Source organism: Chenopodium quinoa, unplaced genomic scaffold (genome assembly GCF_001683475.1).
Source record: "Chenopodium quinoa cultivar QQ74 unplaced genomic scaffold, ASM168347v1, whole genome shotgun sequence".
Lineage (NCBI taxonomy): Eukaryota > Viridiplantae > Streptophyta > Magnoliopsida > Caryophyllales > Amaranthaceae > Chenopodium > Chenopodium quinoa.
The window spans coordinates 7,770,123-7,790,830 of record NW_018745684.1 but is presented as its reverse complement, the minus strand read 5'-3'; the positions used below and the strand labels follow the sequence as shown (position 1 = coordinate 7,790,830).

At 31.3% G+C, this 20,708-nt stretch overlaps 1 protein-coding gene across 4 annotated transcripts; it reads right to left on the bottom strand.

Moving 5' to 3' along the window:
- Positions 1 to 7,308: 7,308 nt before the first annotated feature.
- LOC110717379 (putative tRNA (cytidine(32)/guanosine(34)-2'-O)-methyltransferase) lies at positions 7,309 to 19,288 on the bottom strand. Of its 4 annotated transcripts, XM_021896059.1 has the most exons (14): positions 18,923 to 19,287; positions 18,799 to 18,829; positions 18,347 to 18,475; positions 17,759 to 17,808; positions 17,559 to 17,652; positions 17,416 to 17,465; positions 16,906 to 16,955; positions 14,474 to 14,582; positions 13,645 to 13,705; positions 13,438 to 13,490; positions 12,319 to 12,411; positions 10,925 to 10,988; positions 9,984 to 10,091; positions 7,309 to 7,740 (listed from the first exon to the last, which is right to left on the bottom strand). In XM_021896059.1, exons 4-14 carry the CDS (start codon positions 17,783 to 17,785, stop codon positions 7,496 to 7,498), a joined length of 954 nt encoding a protein of 317 aa, XP_021751751.1. In that variant the 5' UTR covers positions 17,786 to 17,808; positions 18,347 to 18,475; positions 18,799 to 18,829; positions 18,923 to 19,287; the 3' UTR covers positions 7,309 to 7,495. The 4 variants fall into 4 exon arrangements, with proteins under 4 accessions (XP_021751751.1, XP_021751752.1, XP_021751750.1 ...); XM_021896060.1 differs by lacking the exon at positions 18,799 to 18,829 and having other exon boundaries at positions 17,759 to 17,866; positions 18,923 to 19,288; XM_021896058.1 differs by lacking the exon at positions 18,799 to 18,829.
- Positions 19,289 to 20,708: the final 1,420 nt, after the last annotated feature.

The window sequence follows — 20,708 nt, the reverse complement described above, 5'->3', positions numbered from 1 at the left end:
GGGTTACTTCGTCAGTGTTATAGGGCTACTCGGTTAGTGTTATAGGAGTTACTCGGTCAGTGTTATATGAGTTACTCAGTCAGTATTACAGGGGTTACTTGGTTAGTGTTATAGGGGTTAATTTGTTCTTTTATAAGTGGTTACGATGTGACCAGACACACACAATACGGGATAAAAAGTTAATAATGGGAAACTTTATTTTAATACCTATTTAATGACAAAAAGGAAGAGGATTTTTTTTTCTTTCGGGTTAGGGTAAAGAGGTTTAGAGCAACTCCAATGGTTGTAGCTAGGGACTTGCTTGCAATATTAAATAATCCCTAACTACTAGCTTAACCATTGGTGCTAGATAATGCAATTTGCTTAGAAAAAAACTTGGGAAATGCAAAACAAATTAGAATAAATAAAATGAAATTTATCAACGTAAATTAAGGAGGTGTGGTCCATTTAAATAGTAAGCTATTAGCTAACCATTGGAGCTAAAATGACAATTAGTTTAAAAGCTTATGTGGTATGGCAAGCTAATTTGACAATTAGTTTGCCATTGGAGTTGCTCTTACAACATCCACACCGGTACGGAGTAAAAAGTTTAATAAAGTGAAATTATTTCTTAAACAAGATTTATGTATTGAGAGATACAAAGGTAATTTTCCATTTTTCATCCATCTATATCAATTACTTCGTATTTCTTTTTCTTTTTATGCCCTTGGTCGTAAAATGATTAAATGTTAAATCGTTTTCTCTCTTACAGTTTTACCCCATTTATACCAAATTTTTTAAGAGAAATACAAGTATCTCAAAGGGGCAACTTCATCATTTCTAGTGTATAATTTGGGTTAATTTTGTAATTTTGTCAAAAAAATTCTGTATTTTCAAGCTATAACAGAAGGCTTCAATGGAGCATTGAAGAATTCAACCAAAAATGGAAGAACTTTAATGGAGAAATGGAAGAGCTTCAAGGAGCTTTAATGGAGGACGACCCAAACCTTCCCCGTAAGGGTTAACCTTACCCTTCATTTCTCCCTTTACAGTTAGGATAATATAGTGGTGACAGTGGTTGTTCACGACCCACTTCTATGGAGGATGAGGAGGAAGCATGAAGAAGATGAGGATGAAAAAAGGTGGGGCAGGAAGAAGAAGAAAGCATGAAATAAAGATAGTACAAAAAAAAAACATTAAAAAATTCATATAATTCCTCTTATTTACAAATATGCCACTTGAGTTACATCAATGTATCTCATGTTGAGATATAGGGGCTAGTTCATTTTTGAAAAGATAATTTCAAGTCTATTTTGTGGTTATATGAACATCAAATAATCTTTGTGGTACATAAATAAGCAAAACCCTATAAAATGTCTTATACAATGGCTAACATAGTAATAAGGAAAACAAAGATATTTCATGTAGCAACCTAATGCACCAAATACTAGAATATTACAAATATTAGGCATTGATATTTTCCTTTCCCAAACCTTTTTCAACGATTACTCCTACTTTGCAAATTTATGTACTTCCCATCTATCAACTTTAATAACGATCAGTCATAATCCGAATCAAACTCCCTAAATTTCTCTATGTATGTATATATGTTTAGTACTCCGTACTTTAGTAACTAAAGTTTAGTTCATCTTATTTCTTTTTTTTGATAGTTCATTCATTTTATTTCATTTTTTGATACATAGATTATAAAATAAGATGAACTAAACATACATACAAAGATAGATTATGTTTAGTTCATCTTATTTTACTAATCTAATATGATTTGAGCCTTTTTTTTTTTAAATTTTTGTTTGATTTAATAAACTTATTTTTTGTGAGATCTTCTTAGATCTATATTAATGTGTATTTTACTAATTTGTAAAATTCTTAAACTTTTTATATATTACGAAATTAAAAATATTTAACATAGAGCATAATTTAAACTAATTATTTTTCCGATTTAATCTTAAGTAATACTCTCTGTGATAAGGTAGTTAAACAAGGTGAACTAAACATAACCGTAGCCATGATAACGACAGTAGTACTTGTGACACGTTTACTAAAAAAAAATCCTTAATCATTTAAAGAGCACATGGTAGGGTCTTAAGAATAATCTTTTACTACTTATTTAGATAGAGTAGGGTTCAAGAACAGGAACACTAGAAAACAAACAATAAAAACCCCACGCACTATAACATCACAAAATAAACGGAAAAAAAAAAATTAAAAATTCTTAGCATAATTTACCTAGTCTTAGTACTCCTAGATATAAGAAAATTGGCCCATATCTTAGGGAACATTTGTGTGAATGATTGAAAAATTATAGGGCTATTATTTGAATGGATAGACTACGTGTCATAATCTTAATTAAAATAGGAAATACCCCTTGTGTCCGTATAGTGTTCGTATTTCATTTTTATAAATTTTTAAACAAAAAAAAAAAAAAAAAAAAAAACTTCGTCTTCCGTTCTTTTTTACTTGACCTGGTTTATTTTTCCCGCTTGCCAATGCAAAACTTTAATAATCAATAACTTTAATTCGCCATAAGTAAAAACTATAAAAGTTATATATTATAATAGAACTTATTCAGATGAATTTAAAAAGATCCTACATGAATATGTTTTTCCTAACATATTATTCACAAAAGACGGACAAAAGTGAAGTGGTGAATAGTGTAAAAGTCAAAGTGGGTCAAGTAAAAAATAACGGAGGAAGTATATATTAAGAATAGTGGAAGGAGTGTGTAATACAAATTTTAAACTTGTTTTTTTTTAAAAAATAAAAAGTGTGTAATACAGTTTTTTTACTGTTTAAAAAATAAAAAAGACATTAAATAATACTACTTGTATAATATGTAATCTCTCCTCTCTCCTAAACCATAGCCTTCATTCTTGAGTTTTAAAGGGGCTTTCATCAAATTTTTACTGGAAGAAAGGCTTAATTTTTATTTCTTTAGATTATTTTTTGCATTCTGTTCCGTTTTTAGGTTTATAATATTTTTTTCTCGAAAGACAGACTTTTCAATTTCTTTCGAAAGATAAAGTTTTTATTTTTTATTTTTATCTCCTTTCACATATAAGGTTTTTCAATCTTTTTTGAAATACAAGGTTTATCAACAATCCAATGTATTGCCATTAAATTGTTTCATGGCTGAAAAATTATCGACAAATGTGTACAGACAAAATGGAAAAAAAAAAACTCTTTAGAACGGAGAGTATACTACTTCTTATAAAAAATACTTATATATGAGTTAGTAGAAGTATTTATGGAAAATTTTTTATGGTGACCTCCAACTTTTAAATATTCCATATAGTGGTAGGAAAATTTTTATTTCTTTAGTGTTGTCCAAGTTTTTAATAATTAACATATTAGCCTTATTTAGATGATTATTACCCATCTAAACACTCAAACCTACCCTTGCTTAATCCGTAATTTGGCTGATTTTGGCATGCGATTTGAGACATTTTCCTCAATTATGACCTTAATTTGACTCATAAGAGCTAAAATTACCCGCCAAAACCAATCAAATTTCTCGGCACGTAAATTGAGCCATTAATTATAACGGAAAGTAGTGTTATCATTCAACTAAGGTTTTGAGGATTGTTTTAATTCTTAAGGGAGTTAAACTTTTTTTTTAAAAAAAAAACCCTTGCTAAAACACCTCACTTTACGTGTAATAAATGCCTCGTTTTACGTGTCTCAATTTTTAAGCTGATAAAATTGTTCATTTAAGGTTTCAGGGTCATTTTAGCTCTTATAGATTTAATTTTGAGGTTAAAATTTGAAAAGACCCATAGATATCTTGGTTTATGTGCCAAAATCAGCTAGATTAGTGAATAACTAGGGGTAAGTTAGTTTAATAATGCTCGGTTAGCCACCAAACTAGCTAAATAAAACCATAGGAGGAAAAATTTGGCAATATAGTATTTTTAAATGTTGAAGGTAGCCGAATAAAACTTTTCAATATTTATCCGAGTGTATAATAACCATGTCAATATAGCGTGATATGTATACAAAATAAAGGAAAAACAAACAAAAAGAAAAGGTTAAAATCAATGAGAAATTTATGCACGTATTGAGGAGCATAGGATAATATGAGATGAAAAGTATTTACGGCGAGATATAATATAATAATAGGGATTCTCTTGAGATTAATGCCATTAGAATAAAAAATTAGCAAGAGCATCTTTTAGTGATAAATAAATGTCAGCCTTGACTTGAGGATTTGATTTTCATTTCAACTTTACATATCTAAAATATAGTGAATCCATCTAGGTTGCATGAAAATGAAAAACAGAAACGGCAACATGAAAATGGAGAATTGGAGAAACGGAAAATTTAAAATTATGGGAAACGTAGACACGAAAAAATAATACTTGTATGAAATATCACCTTCAAAAGGCAATATGATTGACATATTTTCTTAATGAAAAGAGAAAAATAAAGAAAGAAAGCAAAAAAATACAATAAATTAGGCTATATTTAGGAGATTAAGTGTTGGAAAAGATCAGATTTTTATGTGGAAAAATGGTTTTTCAATTTTAAATCCATATCTCTAAGCGATAATATTAATTAAAGTTTCGGAGAAATATTTAGAGTTTCGGAAACGAAAACATTGACCCTAAAGAGAGTTTCCGTGATCCATCTTAAAAAAAAAAAAAAAAAAAAAAAAAGTAAATCCAAGTGTAATTCTTGGAAGTGAGTAAATCCAAGTGTAATTCTCGGTCTACTTCCACTTCCAGCCATGTGCAGTGGTTACCCATCATCAGTTATTTAAGGAAGTTTGTAATTATGTCTCTTCATACTGAATATGAGTGTGTCTCAAAGAGTATTTTAATGCCTCCTTTTTTATAAGCAAAAGTTAATAAGAGTTTTTGGGGCGTTAAATAAGAGGATTTAAAATGAAAATATCAAAGTAAGATAAGCATTGATTACATGATCGACGTATGAATTTGATATGCATTCCAAACTTAATATGAAGTATTATTTTAGGTAACATATTAATTAATTATGTAATGTTCCGGGGCACTCATTAACAAGATCCTTTTTATACTGTCTTGATTTAATCAAAGTGATTATCTAAAATTCCAGTATTTTATTTCTTAAGAAAAAGATGACATTTGAATGTTTTATAAACTAGGTTAAACCCCGTGCAATAAATACACGGCTGTACAATAATGTTATTGACGATAAATTATAAAAAGTGTTTTTTAAGGACTCGACACACCAATTATTAAAGCGTAAGTAGTATGAAGTACATTGATAAATAACCACATATAAAAATATAATGAACAATTTAATATTTTAGAAAGTTTAATTTATATTTTATCATGTTAGGAATATGTAATAGTTTAAATACAATCCTTTTTTAAGGAAGTATTGTTGGAGAAGATTATTTTTTAAGCAAGTATTATTGGAGGGAAAAAAATTTAATATATTGCTGCCAAGTGTCCCTACTTGTTTCGACTTTAGTAATATGTAACTAGATTAGGTCCCGTGCCATGCACAGTGCGTTATTTTAATTACTTTTGACAAATTAATTTATCTATAGCATAATATATAAAAACTGTTTAATATCTTGAACAAAATTGAAGTAACATGAAATATTTGATCAAGATCATATTCTTAAAAAATATTTCACCAAAAATACATCTTCTTCAAAAAGATTATATATTTCCTTATTATTCCGTAATTAATTGAGTATCAACAAAAAAAATGGTAAATGTTATTACTCATTTATATAGTTGACAAAAACAAACTTTTTTTTTAAAATAACTTCCTTAAATAAAATTTAGTAATTAATTATTAAAAAAAATATACTAAGAACACACCAGAAATTGACACGTGTCATTGATGGTGTGTCTTTTAATATATAGTTATTGATAGATAGATTGTAAATGTTGCAATACAGTCGTGACATGTCCCTAATTATTACTCTCTCATTTTTCTTTTCTATTTTTTTTTTTATTTTTTTATTTTTTTAACTCTATTAATTCTTTAATAGTGAAATATATTGGCAAAGTTTTGCTAACTCTGTATACTATGGCAAAGGATCAAGTTAACCAAAATTCTTAGTTGATGGTTGGAATCCCATGATTAATTTATTTTCTATCATTTATATAATTATAAATCTACAAAATAAATTGAAATTATATATTGAAATGAATTTTTAAAAATTACACATGAGTATAACTTCCTTTCTTTATAAAATATCTAAAAGTCACAAAATATGGCTAAAAGGAGTATGTAAATAGTGTAAAATTGCAAAGTGTTGAGGTTGTGAAAAAAAGTTTTGAAGTTCAATAATAAAGTGAAAGTTTCTTTCAAAAAAAAAAAAACAAAAGAAAAAAAAAAAAGAAGAAAAAAGTGAAAGTGATACGTGGGCAAAGGCAATGGCAAACAATGACGGTTTGGGCAAGCTTATCACCATGGGAAACAAAAAAGACACGAGGAACAATAGATAGTAATTTTAGTGAAAAGTGAGGCAGCAAAGCATGAGAGGGGTGAAACTTTAAGCTTGTCTAGTAAAAAAATTGTGATTCTTATATTCGAACTTGCCTAGCATTGATGATGCTCTAACAAACATTGTGAATCTTATACAATGCTTTCAAATAATCATAAATTTCTTCTAGTATTAGTGTACAATTGGAATATTATGAAAACTTAATACTTCAACAAAACATAGTTATATGGTGCACCATATGGGAAACATGGTTAAAAGGATGACTTTAAATTACTTATGTTGGGCCTACTACTGGGCTCAATGCACCGCCTTTGATTAATGTGTTTTGATGTAATTAGTGGTTAACAGTTGAGGAGGAAAGGGATTTTGTGTATTATTGTCTTTAAACAAATTTAATGGTAAACAGTTGAGAAAGGCAATTTGTTTTTTATTGTCTTTAATCTTATTCCTTGAAGTTAGAAGTTGAGGTAGGGTATATTGTATTATTGTGTACTCTTTCCAGCTCTAAATGTTATTCTTCTTTCGAACATGATTATCGATGCAAATTTTTAACCATTAATAGTATTTCTAAGTATGTATTAATAATTCTATTAAATGATTTTGATATTCTTAAAGAGTTTTTAGATATGAAGGGAATGTTACACCATATAATGTACAAGCACAAGACTTTATACTTGATAAGTATTTCATCATTTATAGTCTTTACATCTTCACTCTCCAACGACACTTCCCACCGGTGAGGTTGAGATGGGGAAGTCTACGTCATATTTATATTGTTATAATGATGGATTTATTGAAATATAAATGGAGTCTATTCCTATAAGAATAAACATTTCAAAATCAAAAAATTATATAAATACAAGAACTTGAAAGTGTAAATGCAAGTATGAATAAAAATAACATTAATCGGAAAGATAATGCACATTATGCTTTTAAGTGCACAAAATAATGATCGACAAATAGTTCTATAGCAATGTGATCAAGGAGCCAATTAACTAAACATCTACCTAAGATATTGATCCTCAATCAAAATGCAAACGTATTAGTGCATTTTTAAGAAGAATCAATGGATAGGTTTCCAAGTTCGCGAATTCCTTGATTTGCAGCTTTCTTGAGCTCTAGAGCCCTTTTATAAGGTGGGGCAATTGGAGGCTGTACAGGATCTAAACTCTTGTAAGTCCCTTCAGCAACTTGAGGTAATGGGTATGACCTATCCGAGTCGTATCCGCTTAGATCTCCGCAAGCCAAAAATGGGATATATACCTTGTTTGGCCCTTCTAACCAAGCACTGCTGCAATCTGTTGTAACAAGACATAAAAGATACACAATCGTTTCACTAAAAAAGGAAAGCAGGGAATGCTTGTAGATTTGTAGATTGCCCCTATGCGCTCCCAATCTTATGATCACAGGATAAAGATAAGGGCAGGGAAACAAGTAGTGGGTAATAAACTAGTTGTGCACTTGGCTATAGTTAGAGACAAGCAGCTTACCATGTAAAAAAAAAAAAAAAAAAAAAAAAAAAAAAAAAAAAAAAAAAAAAAAACCGTGAATTGCCCAATCACATGCTCGTAAGCATAAGCTAGTTCATATATATTTTAAATACAAAAATTATACAGGAGTATAATTAATTATTTGGCACCTAGAATGGCTAGTAGTGTCTTTTCTTGACAATTTTCAAAACCGAATACCAGCAGTGATATCGGAAAGACCCTAATAATACACACAAGTTACACACGAGTTAAACATAAAAAACCCTTGTAAGATTGATGATGAGTCTGCAAATAAATTGAAGATAAGAAAGATGTCCATGAGATGAATTTTACACAAAGCATGTCTCCAAAATTCCTGTTTTTACTTTTGTATCATGATTACAAGGTTTATACATCTGCATGTCACGGTCAAGATGTGTAGTACTGTATGGATAACAGGATATGGCAATATCTTACTATCAGAAAAATGGATAAGAATGCCAAAAGTAGATTGTTTTTCTCATCTTCATTATTAAACAGGGATAGAAAATGGGTCTACTATGTTTCTAAAGGACTATTATTGGATAAAGGAGCTCTTGTTGGAGGCAAGATAGGTACGGAGTGTGGGCACCTTGTAATTAAATCACCTTTTGTACACTCCAACCACTGGTGGACCAACAAATATTCTAATACATCAAAACTATTAGTTATCTTGTCTATATCAAGTAGCAGACTTGACTTTGCCATGTCAAGGATACACAGCTAAGGGATGGCAATAATATTTCTGAAGGGGTGTTATGTTATGGCACTGAAAGGGGGTATACAAACATGGTAATGACTAATCAGAATAGCCGAAATTGACAGATAATGTCAGGAATCTAACCATGTACATATAAGTAGGTCATGATGAAGATTTCAGAGAATTTAACAGCTTTGAATGAAGAGAATTAGACTAATGGATTAAGGTTTCGAAAAGAGAGTGATGGTCGCGGTTAGCCACTATCAGCAATCAAGGCAAGTTTCTCTTATGTCTGCTTGTAAGTTCATCTCAAAGACAGAATAATTATGGTTTAGAAGTAGATATAATTGATTCAAGTCATACCCAGGAATAGAGATGGCCAAAGGGAGGGCACAAGATTGAAAATGCACTTCAAATCTCGGTTGGGCCACAGAATCGGTGCTGTTTTGAAAAAACAACCCACTTGTTAGCTGGATCTGTCCAAGAAAGATTTGGTTTGGGATGTGACAGGGCCTAACTAAGCGGGCTCAGGCTATCTACTAAGATCTCCAAAAGCCAATAGAGAAAAGTATTACCCTTTGTTGGGCATGTTAAATCACCCACTGCAGCAGTTTATAGCAGTAAGATATGAAGCAAACAGGTGCGAGTTCATCTATCAATTAAAAGCTCATAAAGGGGCAACAGAATACTATGCTTGTACAATTATTGTTAGCTAATAATGATGTGAATTGGTCCTTCACTATTAGTTGACTAATATGCATGGTTGCCTGCTTGGACAGAGTAAAGATACTTTAAGTACTAAATTTGCCAAATTGTTTAATTTGCTTATAATATTCAACTATTGTACAACTGTATAGTGATTAGTGGATAACCTGAGTTACAAATAGGATTCCGTGCAATTTGATGAAAATGTAAATGAACCAATGAATGTGATAAATCCTAAAACATATACTTCCTCTATCCTTTTTTAACTGCAACGCTCGGAGTTTCACGCTTGTCAATGCATATATAATACCATATGATAATCTATATTATTTTTTAATAAAAAGTAGATATCGAGACTAATTTAATAAAATCCCTCATGACTATCTTCCTAGCATATAAAAAACAAAAGACGATCAAATAAGTGTTTGAATAGAGTAAAATTCTATATGTTAGATAGACGATGAGCAGAGAAGGTACATACAAAAGGCATATCCCACCATTCTTCAACATACCTTGGACATATCAGTTCCAATAGCATCAGTTGGTGATATGGTTATTAATATCGAAGAGTAACTTTATCTAAGCATATATGTGCTCACAAAGATCAGGTGATACAAGAAATGCTTACCTAGATTATCCGCTCCTGAGGGACTGCCAACCTCCTTCAGAAGACGATATAAATCCTTCTCACTAAAACCTTCTGGAGGAGAGTAATCCTCGCAAACTGCAAATGCCTCTGCAAAACAATTATTTCTGGATAGTTAGTTCTTTGATATCTTAAGCACCAGAATATCTAAGGTATTTTTGGGCAGAAAAAATCAAGATCATGTCCTGCAATACTACTTCATTCTTTTTTAATCGCAACTTTAGAAAATTTATACTATGCACACACTCTTTTGACTGTCTTTTGTGATTTATACGTTACAAAAAACGTAGTCAAGTGAGGTCTTGTTAGATTCGTCTCGATATATACTTTTACAATATTAACTTCTTATATTTTTTGCTAAAGTATAATTAAAGATATTAATGATGTGCATTGGCAAGCGTGATAACTCCAATGTAACAATTAAAAAAGAACAAAGGAAGTATTATAATTAATACAAAAGGGAACAAAGCATCAAATCTAGGTAAATGTTTGAAATTGCCAGAATATATATCCTGATAAAACATAACCCTTTTATTTAATTACAAAATACAAATATAAACTATAGACACCATCATCTGTTAATGTTAATAACATCCAGAAAAGTCCAACATCTAAACTGTTCCTATGCCCACCACTTACTATTACAAACATTCATGTATATGACAAGTGAAGAAGCTGGAAACACAGTAGTATTTTCAATGCTGGTTTAATGGATTGGTTAAAATGATGTCAGCAAAACAGGTAATCACGTCTAAATTTTTCAACAAAATTGAATTAATCCTTGATTACAAGGATGGGTATGATAGTCAAATGCTTAAGGCCTTAGTATATATAAGATTATATGCAATACCAAAGAGGCAAGAAAATCTCCAATGACATGAATGATAAAATAAACTAAAAATGAATCAGATAAATTTCCTTACCAATACTTGAATTACGGCTGCTTTTTGGTTTTGCAAATGTCACTTTTGGGAAAAAAAGTTTCAGCTGCAGCACAGAAACAAAAGGAAAGGAAAATTCAGAGGTCAGACCATAATTCTCACTAAAAGCATTAGGCGAGCATATTATGCCACAATCGTTGTTGAACTATTGTACTGTAAAGAACATTAAGGAACGAACTTAAGGAACAAATTCAGTGGTCGACTAATTGAAGGTATGATGGTAAAACTCTTTGCCAAAAACAGAATACAGTAGCACTGTAAAGAACATTAAGGAACGAACCTATGGAGAAAGCATATAGAACATGTAGGAACAGATACTACATTTTAGATTATTGCATTTCTATATAAAGTTATGCAAAGGCACAATTATTAGGATCGGAGATCCCAAAGAAACTATCTAACAATTACTCCATAAAATGATAGAGAAAGTTAAGAATAAAAGTGACGAATCTATCAACAGAATCTTGTGGACAATACTGCAGCATATGAAAACGAGAATAATATAAAACTACGTTATGTCACAAAAACAAGATAGTATCACTGAGATATTCTCTCATCCCACCCCATTCCATCCTATTACCCTATCAAAAAAGCAATTAATCTCTGTCGCAAACTATGTGATCCAATGAAGGGTTGTGGTTCAAATAATGGTTTTAAGGACAGATAGCATGAGAGATTATGTGAAAATTACAAAGTAAGGCAATTGTAAAAACTGAGTCAAAAGCTCAAAGTGGGCTCTAGTCTCCTAAAGTACTCATGGAGGTTAGAAGTCAAAAGCAGTAAAGCCTGGCTAATGATGGATTGATTGGATTCTATACGCTTTAGAGGCTCAGATTAATTGGGTAAGCTATAACCAGTAACAGTTGATCAACCACTGGACTTTGACAATCCCTCTTTATTAAAACTCAGAAGACAGAAATAACATACTTCCTCCGTTCTTTTTTACTTGACCCGCTTTAACTTTTACACTATTCACCACTCCTTTGACCGTCTTTTGTGAGTTATATGTAAGGAAAAACATATTTATGTGAGATCTTGTTATATTTGTCTCACTAAGTAATATCATAACATATAACTTTTATAATTTTTACTAATGAAGATTTAATGTTATTGATCATTAAAGTTTTGCATGGGCAAGCGTGATAAATGAAACAAGTCAAGTAAAAAAGAACGAAGGAAGTATATGTTAGACATGAAGTCACCAAGATTTAGCCGATTCTAAGTATCAACATATATGCATAAGCAACCATAGTAATGGTACAAAAAATCCTCTGGCATCTGAAGTACAATGATAGCTAATTTGAAACTTAAAAGACATGCTTCAAAACCCCAGACACTTTAATAAACACTTAAAATAATTTCTTTTAAGTTCTCACCTGGCAATATAGGAGACTCGTGTCTTTGCCACGGAATATCTTTGCAATAAATTTCCCTCCCTTCCTCAATATGTGAGTGACAATTGTCAAACCCTAAAAGCAAAGTATCAATGATAGTCAATTCCCACATCCAAAAGAACTAACACAAACAAAATACACCAAAAGGATGCAAATCCATAACACATGCCCCATTTCCACCCATATATCCCCAAGAGAAATAATATTTATCTATAAAACTTTCTGAAGCTTCAGCTTTTCTTAGTAAGCTCAAAGCTGACAAACAATTGACATAACATTTAAGCAGACTTTTCATTTTTCTTTGAAAAGCTATATTAATGATTAAACATATAGATGAGATTCATGAGACCCTAAGGTGCTTAAGCAACATTCCCTGTGGAGTAATAATAGAATAGAAGATACTGTGCTAATACAAATGCTTCTCCACGGGCCCAGTTTGAAAAGGATAGCCATGCTATGAAGAGAACAACAAGAACCTACATGTAAGCAGAACAACGTCCTCTGGGCTATTGATCTATTTGTTATCAGATTAATTTGAAACAAGGTCAGTATGAAAAAAAGATAATTATAATTGCGTTGATCAGTTCTCTGATAATTAACATAAAGCTAAATGCATATAGCATAAATACTATTTTATCATATTTTTTAAAATAAAACTTGAAGGAGAAATGCTAAGGCTCCTTAGATATAGACAGACTTCAGGAAATTTCTCGTGATTCTGTGATTTACATGCAGAGTATTCTATAAGTCAGCAAAATTTGAGGTTAATCAATGCTGTATTTAGAACACTTAAATCAGTCATGACCTTAATTAGAGAACAACGCAGTTTAGAATCAACAGGCTTGCTAAGAAGCTTGACCTTTTTTCCGTCTTTAAATTTAAAAGAAAAAAATATATGAACATACAAAGCAATCCTGTGCAATCACAAGATCCACAACCATTCTTAGTACACACTACACAGTGAATATATGAATATTGGTGAATAAGCAGTCTAATCAACATAAAGCTGGCTGAAGAATTCACATCTAGTCATCGACACCAGCAAGTCACTAACTAATTATCTTTGACAATGCAGCAGCTGTTGGTAAGAAAACTACTTACCGCCAGTATGAGCTGAGATTGAACAAACTCATCCATGTCATGAAGTCCAGTAACTGTGCATCACAAAGACTACATACATCAACATCAAAAATCCAGTAACAGTAATTACAAAATCATTTTATTTTTATACAGAATATGATATTAAACTAGGCTATTAAAATCAATTTGTATAGCTTAAATAGCAAATGAGTAGTGAAATAAGCTAACCATCGGGTGCACCATCACAAACAACCAAGTCAGCCTTACACCCATCAAAATGTCGAATGACCTGGCATATAATAGATGATTGGTTAGCTGAAAGATGACCAACCAACAATTCAAACAATGTATTGACAGAAAACTTTTATTGATACCCATAATATCTTAAACAATCGTTGAAAGGATGCATGAAGGAGAAACTGGTTGATCAATGGCTATTTTGGTGCCATTGCACAGCAGTGATTGGTAATTACTACCAAAACAAGGAAAAAAGAAGCTAAATACATATCAAGCCAGCAACTCTAAACCTATAATCAGGCCATTGACTCCTGAACTTTTCCTCAATGTACAGCCATTCAGAGGGTGGCTTCCTTTTGAAACCAAATAGCTATCATTATCATATAACATATGCAAGCTTGACTACCAAGACCAAGATCAATTATTTATCAATGCAAAGGAATGAGAAGCATGCATGGAAATTTTCCAGTCACAATTCAGCACATAACCAGATATATAACTGATGATTATACTTGTTAAAAGTGCAACTTCTAGAGAAATGAATGCAATACATTCCCATCAGCACTCGTCAGCTTCTAGAGTAGCCACACCCCATATATTATGATAATCTTCAAGCTCAAAACTTCATGGGCAACACAACATTAAAACATACATAACCTGACTGAAGAAATTAGAGACTGGCTTCATAAACATGATCTTTCACAAGATAGCCAGATAACGCACATTGATAAAAGATATAAAATCAAAGGACTGCAATTCTTACTTCACTTTTAACATCATGTGTAAAAAGACCATAACCCCAAGAGCAAAATAACCTTACCACTTCAGCAGTTCTAGCATTCGTTATGTCACCTTGCACTTGAATCACTCCTTCTATAGGAGCCATTGGTTGCAAATCAACAGCCACTATAAGAGGAGGGTTGGATTCCCTGTAGAACAATTATTGAAAATATGAGTGTCATTATAATCTGGAGTCCAAGAAATTGAATAAATCACACATTGCAATATTTTTACAACTGAAGTAAGCATCCACCTTTCTCAAGCTGTTACATGTACGAGGCTTTAATCTAGATGGAAAAGATCTTTAGTAAGAGTACGAGAAACCTCTTAGGTAACTCTGACATCAGACCAGTTCAAAAGATTATTTGGAGATTCATTTTCTGTACACTCTATATTTGGTCCTTAATTGGCAAAGGACAAAAAAAAAAAAAAAAAAAAGCCACCTTTAGTCTGGGCATGGATGGCCTACACCATTCTCAAAAGTCAAAATTGGCTTTAGGTCCAACTTTGTGGCATGTACATGACAGAAAATTTGGTTTACAAAGACATGTATGCTAAGACATTACTCTCCTTATTTAATTGACTCGTTTTGACCCGCAAATAGTTTTAAGCAATTTAATTGATTTAGTATTTTATTGTGTGGAGATTAGTAGTAAAGTTTTTTTTTTATAATTAATGAAAATAGATTATCGGTAGTGGGATTTTTAAATACTCCCACAACTCCCAAATAAAAGCTCAATTGCCTTATGCACACATTATTAGGAAAGTGAAAGAGAAATGAAAAGAGGCTTGGTTCATTAAAAAGAAAAAAATAATAATAATAATAATAATAATAATAGTGGGGCTTGGTTGATTAAAGGTGGACATAGAAACACAAGATAATGAGATTTGGTTTGTTAAAAGTGAATAAAAAAGAAGATAACGGGGTTTGGTTGATTAAAAGTGAATAAAAATAGATAGTGGAGAAAAGACACATTTATCCAGGAACACAATTTTTGGGTCAAATGGGACTTCTTTTGGGGGATGGAAGGTGAATTAAAGCTAGTGTCTAGTGGGTCCAATAGGTGACAGAAAAATAATACTTCGTTAGACAAAATTAGTAAGTCCATGCCCATTCAAGAAAAGAAATAGATGTCTATCTGAATAAGGATGACTCTATAAGGAAGGTGAGTCGAGTAAACAAGGTAGTCAGGAGTACATCAATTGTTTGTAACGTCAAGCCAATCAATTACAAGCATTCCATGGGTTATAAGCTAGCTTAATTATAACACGAGTCAATAGAGAATGGACACAAAGAATATATTATAATAAATATGAGATCAACTTGGCCTTAGGTTCTTAGCAAAGTCAACAGCTCAACACTCAAATTGACCTCTAAACTTGACATAAGGGACTTGCAAAAGTGCATAATTAAACATGACTCTTCTTGTGGTCAAAGACTCCAAGTCTAAACATGATCTAATTGTGTGATCAAATTTAGGAGCTTAGCTGGGAAGGAATCCTACCGATGGGTATCAATCAACGAAATATGGCACCAAACAAATAGGTATGTTGATCATGGCCAAAAAGGAAAGTAAATTTTTCAAAAGAAAGTGATTGATTTGTACAGCCATGTGGGTTGAGCCATTGAGGACATTATATACAAGTATGTGATTAAGTTCAAAAATCCCCCTTGGTCAAACTGGCTAGTAGTAGATATTAGATAATACCCTGGTAGAGTGTGCAATCTGCTAGATAACTACAATTACCATTACATATTACATATAGAAAAAAATAAATAAATAAAAAATTGTGTACATCAAACTCATGGTTGAATTTGAAATATCCAGATCCTGAATGTGGAAATTCAAATTCAACCTGGACTCTTTACATTAAAGCCCTATGCACAATATTTAATGACAAACCAAATTGCATTACCCATACATTTTAGTAAAAAGTATTTAAAAGCATAGATTTTAAAATGTAGATACATGAAAAATGAAGGAAAACCTGAATCCCCAGTCACCAACTTCATCAACAAAGACATTTATCATTACTTGTGGCGTTTTATTTCAAATTACTAGTTTCATCTATGATGCAAAGCATGTAATTTCCATGTGAAGATCATCATGACATGTTTAAGCCAAAAGGTTTTCAATTAGTATTGGACTGCAGCAATATGCAATTCCCTTCCACTCCAAATCTCACCGACAGATACATGAGGCATGAAGGAACAGCAAAATGAGCCACATATCATGAGCTACATGCCTACATGATTGCTTTCTTTGACAAAGATGAAGAAGCTAATCTCAAGAGCAGCCATGCACAGGATTTGATGTAAACTCATCCATTTGTGTAAGAGACACTAAGACTCGATTAATATTTAAGAAAAAAGGGTCACAAGACCATCCAGCTCCCCGGTCAAATAATTAATAGTTACAACAACCATATATGTGCCCTAAAGAAAACCCAAATTTAGATAAGGAAACACACCTAGAATCAGGTGATAGCTTTGCTGGGAGATACAACTTCCGACTCAATACCTACATAGCAAAATGCAAACAATAAGACTTTAAGTATGTAATTCTCACAGAATTCACACAAATTTTGATCAGACTTGAATAGTTTGAATATGTAGGCCTTGACATTAAAGAGTGACAAAGGTAAAACGTACATGTTTCCAAATATTAGAAGTGCAATAAGCAAGTTAGAGAGATGAAACTGAAGTTATAATATACAGAGGAGCCCGTCATTACTTTCAGCTCTATGCCAGTGGATATGTTAGGAATTTTAAATTAATATCAGCCCAGAAGCCAGAAAATTAGGCCATGTGCACATAAGTTTTTTTCATACTTTGTGTTAGAGAGGACAAAATCAAATGCACTCTAAGCTAGGATATCCTTGCACTATTAATTTTATATTTGCATCACCTTAAGATTACTAACATAGACAAAGTGAAGTAAAATAGATACGAGTAACAGAAGTCCAGCAACAAAATATAACCTGACTCCAGCTACCAGGAGCTGCACAAAGATCCACCACCCTCTTCACCCCTACAGATTCCAAAACAAATTTTTTACAGCCAAATGAAAGCAGATACGCTAATAGAGCTACATTATATGGAGTACACAATCGAGTAAGGGTACCTTCAAAAATATTGAATTCCTCATCAATTTGAAGCAGCTTAAAGGCACTTCGAGCTCGCCATCCTTCTTCTTTTGCTTTTCTGTAGTAAATATCCTGCAAGATTAAAACAACTACCATCAACGAAAACAAAAATTAAATGAAGAACACCTGAATTCATTCATATTCCATGGGAAAAAAAGACCAAAGGAAATGTACAGACCCTCTTGTCCCTTGAAGCTTTACCCATTCTTCACTCAAAAGCCCGGAAAACTGAAAATTCAAATTCAGATAAGCTTTTATGTTGATAATCAATAGAACACGATATCACCTGAAATAGTATCACATTACCAATTGCTGATCAATGACCGCCCTCGGCCCGGGAAACCCCATCACATTAACACATTACCAATATTAACACATTACTAAAACAGGAAAACCCCATCACAATGGAGGTCCTGGCTAATCAATGGCCGCCCTCGGCCCGGTAAAAAAAGGTTTATTTTCATAGTTCCGTACAAATATTAAAGAATTATAAACAACAGGCTGCAATACATTTGCAAATTGCTACCAAATTTGATTCAAAAATCAAATCAAGCTCGGATTTTTCTTGCTTAATAATATGAATAGCATAATTCTAGCAACGAAATCATTCGTTATAATTTTTCAAAACTTGAGTAATTATAACTACTAGTTCAATAATCCATCTTAGAAGAATTAAAATTGACTGTAATGAAAATTAAATTAGGGACAGTGTGAAATTAAACCCTAAGTTGATAAATTGATGTTCGATGATTAAAATAAATCCTACCTTATAAGCTGCTTCAATGGAGAGAGAAAGCTAAGGAGAAGCTTAAATGGAGAACTCAGAGTACGCTTCAATGGAGGAGAGAGAGAGGGAGGGGGTGAAGAGTGCAGCGACGCTGTAAACGTGAATAAGCTACAAAGGGGAAATATAATTTAACTTAGGAGGAATATCAATAAAACTTGCTTAATGTCAACCGCCAAAATCAACAATATCAAGTGTTCCAAAAAAAACGAAATCATTTGGGTGGAAATTTTGTAACTTGTATAATGCAAATTTTGTTGGGTGGAAATTGTTTTTCTTTTTTTTTTTTTTTTTTTTTTTTTTTTGTTTATTTTTTCTTCACATATTCTAAGTGACCAGTTACTTTTGAGTAAGTGTTTTATGGTTAGCTTTTTCGTTACAGGTTGTAAATCAAAAAAAAAAAAACCGAAAATCGAGAAAAATAAATCAAACACCTTAATCGAGAAAAACAATACTTGCCGCCAACTACAACAACATTAAACCAAATCAAACAATCGAACCCAAAACACAAACAAATCGAGAAAAACAATACAATTAAGCAAAGCCCAGAAAATTAACTGAATGAAGCACAATCAGGATGATTAGCAGTCACGGCAGCAGCAGCAAGTTGACTAGTAGTAACACCCTCATAAACCCCAGCACAAACTCTCTGGCTGGGAAACAAGAACAGGGTCACAATTGCAGTAATTCTGGGTTGGGGTTTTGATTTATATAGCAAAGCTGTAGAGAAGAAGGCGAGATTTGGAAATATTTGGGGAATAGGGTTTTGATTTATTTTCATTTTTCAATTCCCTGGTTGAATTTGTATGATAGTTTTGAAAATTTCCTGACATATTTGGGTAAAGATTGTTTAGTACTATTTTCATTGTTTTGGGAATTTCCCGGTTATATGCAAGTGGAGGAGGAAGGTTAATAATTTTTTGGGGTAAAGCTTTTTGTCTTGTTGAGTAATTTTTTTTTAAAAAAAAAAAAAATGTTACCAAACAAAATAAATAAATAATAAATAAATTTTTTTAAAGGTTACCAAACAAATAATTTTCCTTAAAAAGACTAAATAAAATATAATAAATATATATATATGTGTATATATTATATTCCACAATTCTATTGTTAATTTATTATTATTATTATTAATTATTATTATTATTATTTTATTATTATTATTATTTATTTATTTATTTATTATTATTATTATTGATATTTTCAAGATAAATGCGGGTTAGAGTTTATCTTAACTAGTTTAGATCCCGTGCCATGCACGGTTATTGTGAAAGTTATTATTAATCAATTTGACAATATTTAACAAAACATCTTACACATATCACTAATTACAGTTTTATGTAAATTATTGTTTACACAAAGGAGCAAAATACACCCAAAAGTGTTTCTTGATCAATTGATAATTAAATGAACAATATTTATCAAAATGAGTAAAAAGTAATTTCGGTATACATTGTACCCATGTAAATATAAGAATCTTTGTCAATTTCCTCAATTTAACTTTTGCATAAATTACATATACCACATTGACTAATGTTTGTGATATATACATGAATTTAAATATATCATATAGATACCACGGTCTCAATGCATGTGTGGTTTTCATTCAATTACAAAATAGAGGGGTATAATGTTTCATACTTCAAACCTTAGCTTATTTCACACAATAACAGATAAAAAAAAATTTACAACACGCAGGGGAAAATAATTGGCGAGTGGAAATCTCACTATGAAGTCATACTTGTTTTAATCAAATTAAATATTAGTTCTTGTCATATTTGTTAAAATTAACAATTTATTTAGAGTTTCCATAATAATAGGAAATAAATGGGAAGGGAAAAAAATATTGAAATAAGTTATTTTAGCAAGCAAAATTTGCTCTTTAGTATAAAGTTAATGTTACATAATTAGATAAATATTTAGATAAATCATAACATTGATAATTTTTCTTGTAGTACAAAATGTCACAAAATATGTTAAATCTGATTATTATTATTATTATTATTATTATTATTATTATTATTATTATTATATTTATAGTTGTCAATCTTGTATGTTTAAAGATACGGAATATACTAAATCTTTTTTTTAAGTAATTACTATATTAATAAAGACAGTCATTATTTTAGTATAAGATCTTTTTAAAATATGTTTTTTTTTTTAAATAAATAAATAAGGACACACCAGGAGATGACACGTGTCATTGCTGGTGTGTCTTATAGTATATAGTTATTGATTGCAAAAGGTGGCTTCAAACAATACTTATTTTGTTGTACACTTAGCTTGTACTTGTACTCTATAATGGTTTCATCATTCGTGACTTTCTTCCATTCGGCCTTTCAGG

Coding starts and splice junctions, on each gene's coding strand:
- LOC110717379 (XM_021896060.1), bottom strand. CDS start 17,785: ATGGGTAAAGCTTCAAGGGACAAGAGG. Junction 13,706..14,473: donor ATGCTAGAACTGCTGAAGTG/GTAAGGTTATTT, acceptor ATTATATGCCAG/GTCATTCGACATTTTGATGG. Junction 7,741..9,983: donor CTCAGGAGCGGATAATCTAG/GTAAGCATTTCT, acceptor TTGTTACAACAG/ATTGCAGCAGTGCTTGGTTA.